The sequence below is a fragment of the Mercurialis annua genome, linkage group LG3 (genome assembly GCF_937616625.2).
Source record: "Mercurialis annua linkage group LG3, ddMerAnnu1.2, whole genome shotgun sequence".
NCBI lineage: Eukaryota > Viridiplantae > Streptophyta > Magnoliopsida > Malpighiales > Euphorbiaceae > Mercurialis > Mercurialis annua.
This window is the reverse complement of record NC_065572.1, coordinates 30,035,650-30,053,454: the sequence shown is the minus strand read 5'-3', so window position 1 is coordinate 30,053,454 and position 17,805 is coordinate 30,035,650. Positions and strand designations below refer to the sequence as shown.

The 17,805-nt window shown below is 35.1% G+C and overlaps 2 protein-coding genes across 2 annotated transcripts; both read right to left on the bottom strand.

Moving 5' to 3' along the window:
- Nucleotides 1-9,920: 9,920 nt before the first annotated feature.
- On the bottom strand, nt 9,921-10,952 carry LOC126672484 (uncharacterized). The gene is made up of 3 exons (XM_050366434.1): nt 10,511-10,952; nt 10,109-10,467; nt 9,921-10,034 (listed from the first exon to the last, which is right to left on the bottom strand). The coding sequence occupies exons 1-3, from the start codon at nt 10,950-10,952 to the stop codon at nt 9,921-9,923; spliced, it is 915 nt and encodes a 304-aa protein (XP_050222391.1).
- A 477-nt stretch (nt 10,953-11,429) lies between these two features.
- Nucleotides 11,430-13,350, bottom strand: LOC126672483 (uncharacterized). Its single transcript, XM_050366433.1, has 7 exons — nt 13,183-13,350; nt 12,803-13,130; nt 12,640-12,760; nt 12,362-12,579; nt 12,196-12,292; nt 11,784-12,098; nt 11,430-11,694 (listed from the first exon to the last, which is right to left on the bottom strand). Exons 1-7 carry the CDS (start codon nt 13,348-13,350, stop codon nt 11,430-11,432), a joined length of 1,512 nt encoding a protein of 503 aa, XP_050222390.1.
- Between the last annotated feature and the right edge of the window lie 4,455 nt (nt 13,351-17,805).

Sequence of the window (17,805 nt, the reverse complement as noted above, 5' to 3'; positions counted from 1 at the left end):
GGAGAAATTATTGAAAGAATTAAAATAAATAAGACCGGAGGAGGTCGATTAAGAAATTCCAATATGGAAATTTTGGAAATTGATATCGAATAAAGAAAGTGAGATTCAGACTAAAACAAGTGGTCAGAAGAGTTATTAAAATAATGTTTAGGTCTCAAATTGATAAATAATAAATAAATTCTCAAGAATTGTAATTAAAAGTTTATCAACGGAAAAATAATAATTATGGATTATTATTATTTATTTGGATATCCTGAAGCATCTCAAAACATCATATGATGAAGGAAAATGGGGAAGCTCACAGTTTTGCCATTTCTCGTCCAAATCGCGCGTTCTTTATATTGATTTGTTCATAATTCAATAATCTATCATATTCAAGCATCAAAACAAGGTAAGATTGATTTTTTGGATTAGGGTTTTGATGATTACTGGCTATTTTGTGTTGACATACGTTACGGTTGTATCGAATTCACCTAAATATTTGTTTTTGATGTTTTGAAGAGACTATGAAATGGGTATTGTTAGAAATAGTGCTTAGATGGTTATGGAGTATCATAGCACATCGGAAACAGCTCGTAATACGAATTACGAGGCTATGCGAACGCACAGCTTGAGAAGCTGTGCGATCGCACAGCTGTGCGTTTGCACAGCTGCTTTACAATCGAACAGTCGGCAGAAATGCCGTTAGGGGGCATTCCGACCTCCCTCGACCCGTAAATTTGATTATTAATTAATCGGACTATGGAAAGGATATCAAGGAACTTTGATTACGTGGAAAAGAAGGATCGATAGGATCAACAGTATATATTCGAATCTAATTAATAGATTATAGAGGTTGGAGTGATAAAGAGATTAAAGAGAGAGTCGAATGTCGGGATTAACCCTAAATATAAAATCATGTCATAAATTCGGCGTTATAATTAAATGCATTTTTGATAAATGTATTGTATCAGAGAGATTATCGGATTATAGAATCAGAGAATTTAGCTATCGCAGGAAGAGTTTATCGGCAAGGCACTTAATCGAGGAGTTTGACTATTGGGAAGGAACTTATCGATATTTTCGTTTGTTATCGTTTGGTTATCGCTATCTGGGAGTGGCATTTTAATTTTGTGTATTGTTATATAAAAGTTATTACTTTGACATATTATGAATAAACACATCGCACAGTACACGATTCGACATATCAGTTATTGAATTGCTTTATCGATTATCGTTTGCCATTATTATCGATTATAATATCGTTTATCGAATTAATATAGTCTTAAAACCAGTGTGTGATCCAAGGAAACGTGCTACCTATTGGGCGTCAATAGGACTCTGTGATCACCGGTGAGTATGTTAGTCTAGCGTGTTTAGAATATTATCGTGTTATGGAATTATATCGAATATCGAACATCAAACATCGAATATCGAAGTTGGAATATGTATCTAATTGGATACGAGGTTTAACTCGGTCAAACTATCTCGAAACCCGTATCCAGTGGGTTTAACTCGGTTGAACTATCTAGGGACCCACACCTTAGGATTAAGCGATGGTATAGGTTGAACTCGGTCGAATTAGCTCAGGACCCTACCAATTGGATCGATCGGATTGATTATTTATCGCTAAAAATGTATGTAAGTTATAAATCGTATTGAGTATTAGGATTATGGTTTCGATCGGATCTAATACTGGATTATATTATATTACATTATGTTATATTTTGATATCGTATCTAGATTTACATTTTATGTTTTTATCGCATGCGATGTTATGTTTTTAACAATATTATTAGTTATATGCTTACTTACTCAGTATATTCCCATATACTAACCCCCCCCCCCCCCGACTGTTGATGTTTTTCAGGTGATTAAAGTCGGATCAGACAGACCACCTCCTTTGTGTTAGAAGTCTTTTGACTTGCACAAAGTACAAGTTCCTAGAGCTGCAGTAGTCAGTATGTGTCAGTATAAGATTTTGAATTCAAATGGTATATTTTTATGTAAACTATGATTTGGTTTTGTAAGTAATTTGTCTATAAAGATGATGTTTTATCTGTTTGATTCTTGTACCAATTGCCGTGAGTGGAATTGGTTGTGATTATTACTAGAAACAGGGTGGTGCTGGATATTGGATATCGCTTGGTAAGACCCTGGTTTCTACGAATCGTTTCACAAACACTTTACGATATTTCTAATATTTGAAATTATATTATCTAAAAGAAGTTTTCTGAAGACGTTTTATATAAAATAATACATTTTACTTAAGAAAATTTTGTAGTGCTTCTAGGCTTGCTACGGGATTTGGAGCTACCACTCCCATTTCCTAGCGCCGATCACGACTCAATAATTTGGGTCGTGACGCAGGCTTCTGCTTCCTCTCGACTTCCGTCGATTGTCATTATTCCTTCTTCGGTAGGAATCATCATCCTCTTGTTCCTCGTGTCAATAGCTGCTCCCGACTCGTAGAGGAACGACTGTCCCAATATAAGGTCATATGGGATGTTACAGTTCTAGTATCTCGTCCTTTCTTATGCTCATAGACAATTGAAATTCACTTGAATATCCGCTACTCCCATTGTTTGGAGTCTTTTGCCTCCTACTCCCTTTATGTTCGCGGGTTTCCGTTTGATCCGAATCTGGCTTCCTCCTGTCGTCCAATAGGCCTTGTCTGTGATGACGTTGGTGCATTCTCCCGGATCTACGGACACTTTCCGGATCTCGCGCCCTCCTATTCCCGCTGTCTCCACAATCGGTCCTTCCGGCTCATCCCTCAAGAGATCCGGGACTATGCTACATAGTTTTGACTACTAGTGAGGCAGTTCTTTTCCGCTTGTATCCTTTCGGCGGATCTTCGTCCATCACAACTCTCTTTCTCTTGATAGTTGGGTTTCTTTCGAATGTGTCCATCTTAGCTTGGCTATGAGCGATGTTGTGGGTCTATGCAGCTCTTGCCGCTCCCCACTACTATCATTAGATTTTTGTTTTGAGAACAGGTTCCCACAGATGGCGCCAAATTATAGATTGGGGATATAAGGCTAGAGTTAGATATATTCAGATTGAAAGGGATATATATAGTTTTTATCACATATGAGTGTATTGGTCTAGACAATCTGATCCCTGCGAGAGTTTAGGACGGATCTATTTATAGGCGATCATGTATTCCTTGTTTCTCCTATTCGATGTGGGATTTGTGTGGACCATCCGTTTTATGGGCTTATTCCATCAATTACTGTTTGGTCTCTCGTGTTCTAGTTCTACGCCTTCCATTTATAATATATGACATATCCGATTATATCTAACTAAAAGCCGTCAAAACAAAACTATATTGTTAAGGAAGTGGTCGGTTAGTATTACTCGTTATATCTTGTTACACGAAATGCGGGAATTCTCTCGCATAGTGATCACGTTGCCTACACTTAAAACACACATCCATAGCAACCTAACAGACACCCAATTGCCTTCTTCCACATTGTTGGCAAATCAGCTAGAGCTTCCTTGCTCAGATTTTTGGCTAATGGTTCGAGCCTTCTTGGTTGTTTTTCCTTGCCTACCCTTCTAATGAGTTTGTCCATATCGCCGTTCAGTTTCTTCCTTTACTTGTTCAAACGTTTGATATTCATAATTCAAACGTTTGCTGCTAACCTGATTTTGATTGTGAAGGATCATAATTTCATCAAAATGAATTAGTGCACTTCCCATTTGTCTTGCACTATTGACAATTTGAGCAAATTCCCTGTCAGTCTAGGTCAACAATTCCACAAATCTTCACAAATCTTTTATTAACTTGGACTCGATCTGTCAAGCTATTAATCGATAATTCGATATATAAAATTCATATATATATATATATAACGAGAAAATAATATAACATGCGATGCATTATAATACTTATATATTATTTAACAAAATAATTAGGATTAATTACATATAAAATCACCACCTTGATAGGAAATTGCAAAAATAACACGACCTTTAAAACGTGTCAATTCAGGGCATCACCTTTCATTTCTTTTCAAAAACAACATGGACACGGCTTTAAATAAAATTTTGCTGACTTGGACACCCGATGGAATTGACACGTGTCATGCCACGTCAGCAAAAACGTCACTAAAAATGTGTCCATGTTGTTTTTGAAATGAAATGAAAGGTGGTGCCCTGAATTGCCACGTTTTAAAAGTCGTGTTATTTTTGCAATTTCGTGTAAAGGTGGTGATTTTATATGTAATTAACCCAAATAATTATAGCGTATAATACGCAAGAGTAACGTATACTCACCGCTGGCTATCCATAAACCTCGATAATAGCAGAGTGATGTCACGTTTGTCACGTTCCTGGTCCCGTTCGTAGTCTCCTCTTCGAGTGTACGCAAATTTGATAATATCTCGAATAAATAAAATTAAGCTTAATCACCAAAAAATGCCAAACCTTTGCGTCTTGTGTCAGATTTAGGCAAACCTTTAAAAACCACCAGATTTAGCCAAACCTTATAAGTCATGTGTCAGTTATAGCCATTTTTGAATGGAACCGAAATTGTTGCTCACATGTCATTTATGTCACCTCCAACTCAGCAAAATTTTCTAATATGGCATATTCCAAACCACTAACCCAACTTAATCAAACAAAATAGTAAACCAAAAAAAAATTAAATCCAACCAAATATTAATTAATTACTAAACAATATTATAATATATATAAAAAAATCATAAATAAATATTACTTTATTTTATTTAATAATTTGATATATATATATATATATATATATAAATTTTTACTAAATAAATAAAAAATTGCATAATTCAAACGGATATCGTAAAATTTAATATTTTTATATTTAACTAGTTTCGCATTATATGCTATACTCGTGGCTCGTAACGTAACTCGTCAATGTACATATTAGTAAATTTATTATAATTATATCAATTTTTTATTTATAATTAATATTAAATTAGTTAAGAATTTTTATAAAAGTAAATATAATATATTCGGTTATTAAATTTTTTTCATAATGAATTTATTCTTCTTTTGGTTTTATAATAACCATAATTAAATAATTAATTTAATTTTATTAATAATATGTTTAAAAATAATAAGATAGAAATTTTAATATATTGAACAAATATAGTATTTTAATTTTGTAGTTAAATCAAACTAAAAGATAGGTATTCCTACTAATTTGGAGACAATTTAGTTATTTTTTTATATATTAAAAATTAAATTGGAGATAATTTAACTACATATTCTAATTAGGATTTTAATTAAAATAGTGATTAATTAAATAACTAATTAGTTAATGACTATAAAACCTTTATTTAGTAATAAACTGAAAAAGATTATTCAGTAAATTTGCCTGTCCCCCCCCCATCTGTGCTTTTATATATAGTATAGATTAAGTCTAATTTTCGATCCGTCCATTTTTTTATGGATCCAAAAAAAATAATTTACCTCCGGTCGCTAACGATTCACTCAAATGATTTTCAAATGGACGTAAAAAAATTAATTTTCGACAAAAAAATATTTTTATTTATCCAAAATATTTTAAGCAAGAAAAAATTTTGATTTTTTTTATCGGTTCAAGAACAGATCCTCGTCGGAATCTGTCCTTGAACAGGTCCGACGAGGATCTGTTCAATCTGTCCGGAAATAATTTTTGATTAAAAAAATAATTTGAAAAATAATTAAAATTGAATACAATTAATTAAAATTTTGCGTGATGTTAATTTATTAATTATAAATAATTAATTATTTTAAATATATATCGGAGTCGGGAAAAACGGCGAGGTCGAAGTAGTGTGGCGGTGAATTTGTTTTAATATTATAATATTGAGATAATTAAATATGAATTTTAATTAATTAATAATTAATTTGATTTAGTTGGATTTGATTTTTTTTTTGTTTATTATTTGTATTGATTAAGTTGGGTTAGTGGTTTGTAATGTGCCATGTCAGCAAATTTTGCTGAGTTGGAGGTGACATGGATGACATGTGTGCAACAATTTTGGTTCGATTAAAAAATGGCTACAATTGACACATAACATATAAGGTTTGGCTAAATCTGGTGGTTTTTAAAGGTTTGGCTAAATCTGACTCGAGACGCAAAGGTTTGGCATTTTTTGGTGAGTAAGCCATAAAATTATAGCTATAATTAATTAATCCGAAGTTAGGTTTCTAGCCAATTTCGACTATCGAAACTGCTTAATTAAAATAGCCCAAACTTAAAACAAATTGGATATTTCCACAGTCCGCAACATCGTCTACAACTTTTATTTAGATTATAACTTTATTCGACATCTCTAAGATCTCCAAACTTTTGCTCAAAGTTAGCTTATTAAAGTGTCCTATTAAATTCATATTTTTCGATCATCTTTGAGTTATTAAAATTGTTACTTAGAGTGGTCCAAACTCTAAATAAAAATGAAATTCCTAAAATTGAATGTCACCTACAATATTCGTTTAGACAGTAGTATGCAAATAGCGCTCGGAAATGTCGGAAACTAGCCCGGAAGTTGTTACCCCGGACTGTTTTCAAAACTGCAGAAAACAGCCCAATGGGCTGCTGTCGTTGCAGCAATTCTGCAGCTGCTCTGCCACTATTGTGGCAGCAGCTATTCCATACTTTAGTTCTTTATATTATAATGAACAAAACGACACCAAAACAGACTCATTCTGACATTCCGTTATCTCACAATCTTATTTTAAAGTTTGCTCCTTAAAGATGTTTTAACTCAATTTTTTTAACTTATGTTTTTCCACTAAACTTCAAGCCTCCTAATCCATCAACTTAATTTAACAATACCATAGTTAAACTACTTATATTCAATCTATGGAACATTGTTTATCCTTACAAACTAACTCCAATTTCAAATTCTCGCGTTTAACGCTCTATTTTTTATCGCGAAGTGGCCACCTTGACCTCAATTGGGAACTGCTTTTAAAAAAAGCCCCTTATGGAGTCTTCTATTTCTTCTCTTTAGAGCAGTCCATCATCTGCTCTAATGAGCAGATGCTCTTCTACTCTAATTTGCAGATGTTTCTGCTCGAGCAGAAACAATATTCTGCTCATCTAGAGCAGTTGGGATTCTACTCTTTGAGCAGAATCCGATGCTTTTTCTCCGCTCCATCGTTTCCTAATCTGATTCTTAGATAATTTCAGCATAAACCTCATAAAAACCAATCAAAATCATGACTTAAAAGCTGAAATCTATCATTAATTACAAAGCGTAATATTCACCCTTTTCAAAGTCAGCAAACACCATTAAAACCTGAATCGAATTCCAAATTGAAGAGATTACCTTATTCATATGTGAGTTAGCTTTTCATCGGAACTTGAATCATTGAAATTGGTGGCCGGATCGCGGAGTTATGGACTCTGTCGTCCATCGCACGCAAGAAATGGAATGAAGATGGCGATGAAGGTTTTCCTTTTGATGTAACCTTTCTTTTATTCTTTCCTTATTCTTAATTTAATAAATCAGCTCCCTTATTCACTAAGTTAAGTATGTCATCTTAAGGTTAAAATACCATTTTACTCAAAATTGTTAAATTACACCTTAGCCCAATTCCTTAATTACTTGTCCTGTCCAATTTATAAAATGGTTTCGTAAATTTATGAAAACTTGACTATTAACTCGGACTTTCCAATTTATTTTATTTTAATTCCTTTCAAATCCAATTTTCCGAATAATAATTTTTCTCTTACACTATTATTGTTTGATAATTCCAATAGACTTATTTTGGTCCAACTTCTTATTAACTGACCTTTATCCAATGTTCTTAATATTTAATCCTTACAGTTATACCTCATGAAACTATCCTTAATACTTTCAAAAATACGGGATATTACATAAAATTAACACAAAAATATAATTTAAATTTGATATCATAATTTTTTTTGTTCAAACGTGTATTAACCTTCTTAAAATAATAATATATCATTAAATCCACAAATAAAAATATAGTCTCAAAACACAAGACACGTAGATTAATTCAAAGTAATAAATAATTGTTCTAAACACTCCCCAAAAAACTGTTTGTTAGAAAAAAGAAATCTAATTCGGACGTCATCGTTGACCCACCTAACCAAACCAAATCAGCTGACTACACGAAGCTAAATATATGGGTCACTGTGGTCTATCGTCTAAAAAATAGGTGGCAAAGGGTGAGCTGCCTATTCAATTGAATATAGCTAATTATATTTATGTATATAGGAAAACAATAAACAAAATAAATAATAGAATATCATTTAATTAAACCATAAACACATTAACTCTCATATACAACCCACATATATATAATCAGACCAATTAAATCGTACTTCATTATGTTGTTTATTTAATTAGGGCTCTACTTAACCTAACTGAATCATATCAAATGGCTTGTCGGCCATCACAATCACATTCATAATATACATCACACAAGATACCAAACATTAGTATCCCGACACCACCTCGGTGTCTAGCAAAACGGACAGAATATTCTTTGCTTTCGAGAATATCCCGGCACTGAAGTGCCTAGCAAATTTTTTATCACATCATTTGTCTAATCGTCAAAATTTAATCGTCATATCTCGAAACCACTGGATATAATCTGTTCTAGATAAGCAAACTGTCAACTTCCTTAATTTTCAAACTTTATGTACAAATTGTCCCATCAAACATTACCAGTTACTGACAAACATGTATCCACCAGAATAGTACACAAGACCCACACAGGTGGCGTTGGTCACTGACTTAGAGACAAGCCCGAAGTCACTGACTCAGAGACAAATCCGAAGTCACTGACTCAGTACGCAGTGTTACCAGAAGACCATATAACACCCTCATCCCGTGGAATCAGGGATAAGGACGGATTTTACCTAATCTTAACAAGAAGATGAACTCAAATCAGCAACAAGACTCATATTACAACGCAATGACTATGACTCAGAGACAAGCCCGAAGTCACTGACTCAGTACGCAGTGTTACCAGAAGACCATATAACGCCCTTATCCCGTGAAATCAGGGATAAGGACGGATTTTACCTAATCTTAACAAGAAGATGAACTCAAATCAGCAACAAGACTCATACTACAACGCAATGACTATCTATTATATATTAAGGGACCTAGGTCAGGTAAAGGACACCTTTTATTACTCATATTCACTCTAAACTCTTATCAATTCAGTCTATCTGACTTAGGAAATCGGAGGGTGTTTGAGCCAACACCGGCTCGAATCCTTCTAACCTATCTTTTCTGTGTAGATTGAAGATCACACTCAGACCGGCCACATCAAGACCGGATCCAGCATCACCGGAACCATCAACCATTATATGAAGGCAAATGATACACAATGTTTAATTCATACCTTTGAAAAAAAATCAAACAAAATTGTGCGAAAGTAAAACGAAAAACTTAAAAGATCAACTTAAATATAATTAAAATAATACCTGGAATTTAAAAAAGAAAGTTGAATAATATGAAAGACGGCTGAACTTGAAAATACCGAGTGAAAAAGAAAAAGAGGCTTCTTAGTTAGTAGATTAAGGTTCTCATTAAAAATACGATATTCCGGTTTTATCCTTTTTATTTATTTACTTAAATAGTAGACTAGGATTCTCATAATAAGGTTACTTGTTTATTAAAAATTATTATACTTTTTTATTATATATATTTAATGGGTGTTACACCTAAGATATCCATCAAAGCAATAATTAGATCCCCAATCGCAAAATAATACTGAAAATACTGTACACCAAGCAGCCAGCAGTACTAAGATCTCCATCAAAACAATAATTAGTTAACAAATCACACAATCATACTAAAAAATAGTCACTGCTGTATAAAATCCTAGGCCATCTTCGAATTGCATATAAATAGAGAAACTAAATTTTTCGTCTTAACCTTATTATCAGATGCTCTCGACGCAAAGGAACACGGTAAGTAAAGCACCAGAGAGGATTAAATCTCATAGCTCTCAGAAACAATGTTGCCTGCGTAGGATTCGTTAGGTAAAATCATGTCGTGGGATGCAACTCTTGAGCTAATTCGTTTTTCCATGTAAGGAACAATAGTCTGATCCAAAATGAAAAGAGCATATCTTTTTTTAGAGGAAGATTAAACATTATTAATCAAGAATGAGAATTAACAAGTTCATTGACTGGGAATAGAAGTTCACCGTCAATATTACAATCATTATTGATAAAAATATCCCATTTCGCTAGAGAATGAGCCACTTTATTGCAATTTCTTCTTATATGCTGAAACTGAACCTTGCGAAGAGCACTTTCAGCCATAAAATCATTAATAATAATCTGAATAGGGTCCATAGCACTATCGGGGTTCGAGAGTCTACTTATGACATTAGCAGCATCAGATTCCACGAGCAGAACCTCGCTAGGGAATGCATCAGCAAGCTGTAAACCAAACAAGACAGCCTTGGCTTCGGCAACTTCAGCTTCTGTTATACCACAAAGAACTGAAACTCCCCACCGAATAACATCTCCATCTGCATTCCTAAAAAACCCCACTAACCACCGAAAGATTGTTACCGATTGAAATAACAGCGTCAGTGTTTACCTTAACCATATTCTTTGGCAGAGGAAGCCAACACGGACTTGGACCAGGTCTAAGACTCTTTGATACTCGGTCAGCAGAAGGCGGGTTGCTTAAAGAGGAAACAACATTTCGAAATAACAGCTCAGGGGGAAGTCTTTTATTCATAAACACGATGTTATTGCATTCGGTCCACAACGTCCATAAACTCAAGATAAAAATCATGATATCATCGTCCTTCAACAGCTTGAACATCTGGGAAAGCCAATCGCAGACAGTCCTGTATGGGAACAAAGCAACACGCATGTTTAACTGGGACAACAACCATAAACAACGAACTCCCTCGCAATCTTTCAGCGGATGTAATTGCGTCTCCTCCTCGATACCACATCTTGGACAAATCTTAGAGGATTCAGCTATACGCACCGAAAGATTCATGTTACAAGGCAATGAGTTTTGGTTTATCCTCCAAAGAAAATGTCTGACCTTAGGTTGTGCGTTGCAGCGCTAAATCTTCCCCCATAGATCGATGTTCACTACATTGGTAGATGTGGAGGCCTGAGTTCTAGCTGACAGTTTAAGCGCTTGATAATAACCCGTCTTCACCGAATAGAACCCATTTTGATTTGGGAACCAAAAGGGTTTATCAGGAGATAGCCTTCTACTAAGTGGCAGCTTGACAATATTGAGGATATCCGATGGCAGAAAGCAGTGAGCCAACTTTTCTTTATCCCACATGCCATTGGTAATGAAATAACTTACAGTACATCTTGCAGGCAGATTTGAACAACCCACCGGCTTCATATATGTAGTCGATGTAATCTAGTTACCCTCTTCTACAATCACCTTCTCTCCATTGCCGATCCTCCAGGCCAATCCAGACAAAAGAACTCGTTTACCTTCCATGATGCTTTGTCAAATATAGCTCGATCGCCGACTTGGTCCTGCCTTAATAAACTCCATATTCGGATAATACTTAGCTTTAAGAACTCTCGCACAAAGAGAGTCCGGAGACTGGATCAACTTCCAAGCTTGTTTGGCGAGCATAGCGAGATTAAAAGCACGGAGGTTTTGAAACCCCAGCCCTCCCTCCTTCTTCGATTTACAAATATTCTCCCAACTCACCCACGGTATCTTTTTCTTATCATCAGACCCGCTCCACAAAAAGTTTGATATAATGCTTTGCATTTCATGAAAAAAAGAAATTGGAAGTGCAAAGCAACTCATAATGCAGGTAGGAATGGACTGAGCTATAGACTTGATAAGAACTTCCCGACCCGCTTTGGAGAAGAATCTTTCCTTCCATCCAAGAAATCTTTTTTGCAGTCGATCTCTGAGGTACACAAAAATTGGTTCTTAGAGCGTCCTACCATGGTCGGCAGATCAAGGTATTTTTTAAAGCAATTAACCTCACGGTATTCCAAAACCTCCAGCACAACAGCCCTATTCGTTGTAGAGACACCCATACTGAAGAACATCTCCGATTTATCGATGTTGACAGTCTGTCCAGATTCTTTTTCATAGGAGCTTATAATCTGTTTCAGCGCTTGACTCTCCCTCAAAGAAGCTTTTATGAATAGAACACTGTCATTAGCAAAAAAAACAAGTGATTTATTAAAGGGCCACCTCTACAAACTCTACCACCAGAAATCTCCTTATTTTGAACCCCTCTTCTCAGTACAGCGGAGAAGCCTTCAAAATAGAGAAGGAATAAATACAGCGATAGGGGATCGCCCTGACGAAGCCCACGCCGTGGGTGAAGGAAACCAGAAGGAACACTATTCACAAGAAAAGAGAATGGGTCGAAATACAAAACATAACAAGTTTAATAAAGGGAGTAGGGAAACCTGTTTTTGCCATCACCGACTCAATGAAGCTCCATTCAACTCTGTCATACGCTTTACTCATATCCAGCTTGAGCGCAGCTGCCCCCACTTTACCTTGGGATCGCTTGGCCATAGAATGAAACATCTCGAAAGCTATCATGGCGTTATCCGTGATAAGACAACCCGGGACAAACACACTCTGAGATTCGTTAATAATGTTACCAAGCATACCCTTCATCCTGTTAGCAAGAACTTTGGCTATCAGCTTGTAAATAACATTAGAAAGGCTGATGGGTCACAGATCCTTCATCGACTCCGGAGCTAAAATCTTAGGAATCAAGTTAATAAACGTATGGTTAACCCTGTCTGGCATGACCCATGTATTGAGAAATCCAAGAACACACCGTATAACATCGCAACCTATCACATGCCAGTAGGAGTTGTAGAAAAGGACTAGCATACCGTCAGGACCCGGAGCCTTCAGAGGACCCATTTGTTTCAAGGCACCTCTAACCTCATCTTTCATAAATGGCCACTGTAAATCAGAGATTTGTTCCTTCGATAAGAAAGAATCAATACAATCAATCACCTCCGCCTGATTTGTAGGACCAGATGTAGTGAACAGGTTGGAAAAATAATCCTCTATCACGCCCTTAAACTCTACGCTAAACTTCCATTCCCCATTGCTATCTCGGATTCGAAGCTTTTTGATGGAAGAACTTCGTGTTACGGTCCCCTTCTCGTAACCAATCCGCGCGAGATCTCTGCTTCCACATAATCTCCTCATTAGCTAGAAGATCATCAATCTCAGCCGAAATCAGTCTATCTCTTCTACCGTTTACGGCACAGTAACTACTCGTCTGGATACTGTTTAATTCAGCCATCTTTGCCTTTAGTTGTTTATTGAGGTTGCCAAAATTATCATACGCCCAAGCTTTTAATCTCTCCCTGCAACTATCAATTTTAGCCATTATTTGCATAGAGCTGCCACTGTAATCACTCCACGCCATTGATAGTAATACGGAGTCTAAAGCTGCTGCAGTGTACGGATGGCCTGAAACGCAGAACAAATTCCGGACTTGTGAGATGATTGAACATGTGCGTGGAGCTGTTAACCAACCTTTGGTTATCTTCGGAGATTTTAACCTTCATCTCTTCAATGATGAAAAGGAAGGGGGTAGATGCAATGATCAAAGGGAGATGGACAGATTTCAAGAGGGCATTGATGTTTGTGGTGTTGAGGACTTGGGTTTCTCCGGAGGAAAGTTCACATGGACCAATAGTCTGAAACACAACGGTCTTATTCAAATAAGATTAGATAGGTTTCTTGCTAATCTGAAATGGCAAGAATTATATCCGGGTTGGAAAGTAACACACTTAACTCGATACAAGTCAGATCATAATCCTATCATTCTCAACTCGACAACTCCTATCCTACGGGGTAACAATAAGGTTAAGTGAGGAATTTTTGATCAAGAAAGGAATGTTTTTCTTCCATCCCAACACAAGACCACCCCTCCTCTCCTCCGAATCAACAACAAAAACTTAAAGGAATAAAAACTACTACTAATAAAGTTTAACTCACTTTGAATTAATTTAGTCTCCATAAGGAAAAACACATATGGGGAATTGTTTCTAACAAATAATTTAAGAGCCGTACCGTCCAAGGATTCCCCAATCCTTGGAGGTTCCAACTTAAGATTTTCATTGCGTCTGGCAAGACTGTGCGCCAGTCTCCGCCGATATCTCAATGTTTTCAAACCTATCCAACAACCCATCTCTAGATTTTTCTGAGAAAATGTTAATTGGATCCACATCATCATCCTCAATTACGATACTCCGAGCCCTTTTGCTAATTTTCTTACCGGACCTTGATGTTCCTGCAACACCTGACACTCTCACTGTTTTACAGCGACTCCAGGAGCCCCCTTTACCCCTGTTCTTATCAATCCTTTAGGAGCCAGAAGAGACCACCGTTTTCTCAGCCACAGTTTTATCATTGGTACTTGTCTTAGCTTGTTGAATTCTCACATAAACAAGGCCTTCCATCTGTTCTCTGTCATCCACAGCAACAAGTGTTTGCTCCTTCTCAAGAATGCTCCCACTCCCATTACTGATAACCCGCACCTGTACCACTTCCTGGTCCCTAAGATCAGTCCCATTTGCATTATCATCTAGGTTCAGACCCCTTCTAACACCTAGTGCCATATCCATACTGTTTGAAGGGGAAGCCGATGCAGTTTTCTCCTCCATCACCCTATTACTTGAAGCGCCATAAAATTTGTTTCCCATCATTGTCCGTTTGCGAGGTGTAGCGCGTAGCCCTGGCCCGTAGGGCCAATCTGAGACCTCCATCTCCTTAGGTTTAACCTCGCAGTCTGCGACCAAGGGGTCTAACATACCACACCAATAATAATAGTTTTGGATCCGTTCGTATTTGAACATGATCCAACACTGCTCAACGAGCGGATTAATGACCTATGTCCCTCTGATTATCGGTTTTGTGACATCTAGGTGAACACGGACCCTGCTGTACCGATTAAACTCACTACTGCCCCCTCATCAAACTCCAAGACTTTACCAATATTAGCTCCTATCTTACCCACAAAAGCTCGCCCCTACAATTCATAGGTAAATTATAGATGCGAACCCATACTGGACAATGATCAATGGTCATGTTATTGGGTTGCATGTTCCCGGACATTGGTTCAAAGAGAATCAGTTGTTTGTCAAAGTTCCACGGCGCTTCCCGTAGTATTATGCTCCTATCATTCTTCGAAAAGAATTCACAGACGAAGAGATCATCCCCTATGTCTTTTAGGTTAAAACCTCTAATCAATTTCCACGCACTAGTCAAGGTGCTTTTAATGTGATTCAGGTTATACGGTTTTTGCGTAAGGAGCTTTCCAACCAGGCTCAATTCTGCCTTTTCATCCGCAATCTCATCCACCACATCTTCTACTGTTATGGAAATATGTTCTTCCTCCGTTAATCTTAGCTTTGTGCAAGCTTCGATAAGACCTTCCTCCATCTCAACCCAATACCGATGCACAGCCAAGGAAACAGAAAACGATGTACCTTTAGACGTAAAAATATCGATTAAACGATAGAGAATCTCCAGAAAACGAAGAAAAAAACCCTAACCCCGGAGAAACCCTAGGGTAGAGAGAAAGCTCCACAAAATTCGGGAGAGAATCATCTTTTAAATTCTTACTTGTCTAAGTTTATTTTTTGTTTTAATTTTAAAAAAGACCGTGTCTTGTTAGTGTAGGAAGTAAACCATGAGGAACAAAAATCTAAAATAGCCAAACAAATAAAGCAACAAATTGAAATCACGTCATTACAATAAACCACATTAGAAGCTAATATTATTATTCCTTCTTCACCATCGTTCTACCACCGCCATCGTTGCGCCGTGACCATTGTTCCGCTGCCGCCATTCTTTTGCCTCATTAGTATTCTGCCGCCGCCGCCATTACGTCTTCCACATGTTTCTGTCACTACCATTTCCATTTCGCTGCTCCTCCGCTTCTTTTTGACTAGGTATATTATGGATAATTGGAATGCTAATCGATATGGAGAGGACGTGAAGATTAGAGAAACCTCCAAAGATGAAAGAAAATAAGCAAATCCTAGGAAAGAAAAGAATTTAGAAATTAAGGTTACAAAAGAAATAAAAATCAACAGTGAATGTAAAAATTAAGGTGGTGCGGCAAAAAAAAATGGGATATAAAATACCATATTTGGTATAAAAAGCCTTAAAAAGTTTTATCGTCCTTTTGGAAAAAAATAACTTCATATAATCTAATGGTTATTAGTATTATTGGTACCTAAATCCAAGGGTACTGGTGCCTAAATCCAAGGGTGTCGTTGTTGGAATGACTCCCCTCAAGTCTAAATTTCCTCCATTTTATTAAAGTCCACTTAGATTTTTAACGTCTAAGTAAAATGAAATTTAATTCTCTTTATTTTTATCATTTTGCTTAAATGTCAAACATTTAAGTGAACTTGATAAAAATGGAGGGAATTTTAAACTTGAGGTGATCCAATTCTATTGTGGACGTCCCTAAATAAAGATATAGGGGCCGTTTGGTTCGAGGTTAGGAATCGGAATCGGAATCGGAATGGGAAATGAGAAGGAATGGGAATGAGAATGATTGTTTTCATTTTTTATTTGGTTCAAAATTAGTGTGGGAATGAGAATGAGTAAATTTTAATAAAAAAATTATTTATTATTTATTAAAAATACTTTTTTTGTTTTCTTAAATATTTTTTTACATAAATTTTTTTTTTTTAAAAAAAAAATTGTAAAAAAAATTTAAAAAAAATTAAATTAATTTTTTTAAATTTTTTGTTGAAGAAATTTAAAAATAAATTTTAAAAAATAAATTTTTTATTATTTCAAGTATACTTTTTAAAATAAATATTTAAAAATAATTTTTTTAATAATTATATATTGATTATTTATTATTAAAATATTTTGTTAAATTTTGATTCCCATTTCTAAAAATCCATTCTCATAGGGTAGGGGGGAATGGATGATTCCCATTGAAGGGGTAATCACATTTCCATTCCCTAGTACACTTTGACAAAACAAAGACAAACAATAGAAATCATTCCCATTCCCATTCCCCTCTTTTTTTGGCGAACCAAACGGTTTTATAGTAGCTAAAATTTCACTGTCCGTAAAGATCAATTGTGCTATATAACAGTCCCTTTTGTATTGATGTTTATGATTAGGTTTAATAAAATATTCTCGTTCTGATGATCTCTATACCAAATTGTATCTGATAAAAATAACTTTTTGAAATTGAATCAAATGGATAGATAGAATGGTTGTGGATATTTATTTAAAAATATATAATTATTTTATTGGATTATGTAGATTTAGTATCTCCTTTGAATCGTACACACTGGCCTCTAGCGTTGTATTCATAGTTATTTTATTTTTGCATAAGTAATTGTACATTAAATCTAACTCCAAACAATTTTAAAAACTTGGCTTAGTCCTGGCTTCCAAAGACATATATATATACTATATATAAAATTACGAATAGGAGACATGCACATTTACGTTAATATTTTTTCCACTTATAAAATTTAATTATTAACTAAAAACTATTAATAAAATCATTAAAATTAGAGTACTAACTAAAATACACTACTATTTTTTGATAATTGTCTAGAGTACTAGTTAAAATAGACTACTTTGACTATTTAATTATTACTATTTTAATTATTTTTTAATTGTATAGATTCTAAATAAGGTGAACTATTTCAATGAATTACAATTTTAATTTTTAATTTATATTTTATATTAAAATTCATTATATATAATTATAAAATTTGAGTACCAAATAATTTTTTAAATAATTAAAATAATCATTTAAACTATTTAATAAGATAACTATTTCAAATTAACTATTATTTTAAAATTTATTTGATAATTTGACAACTCACACTAC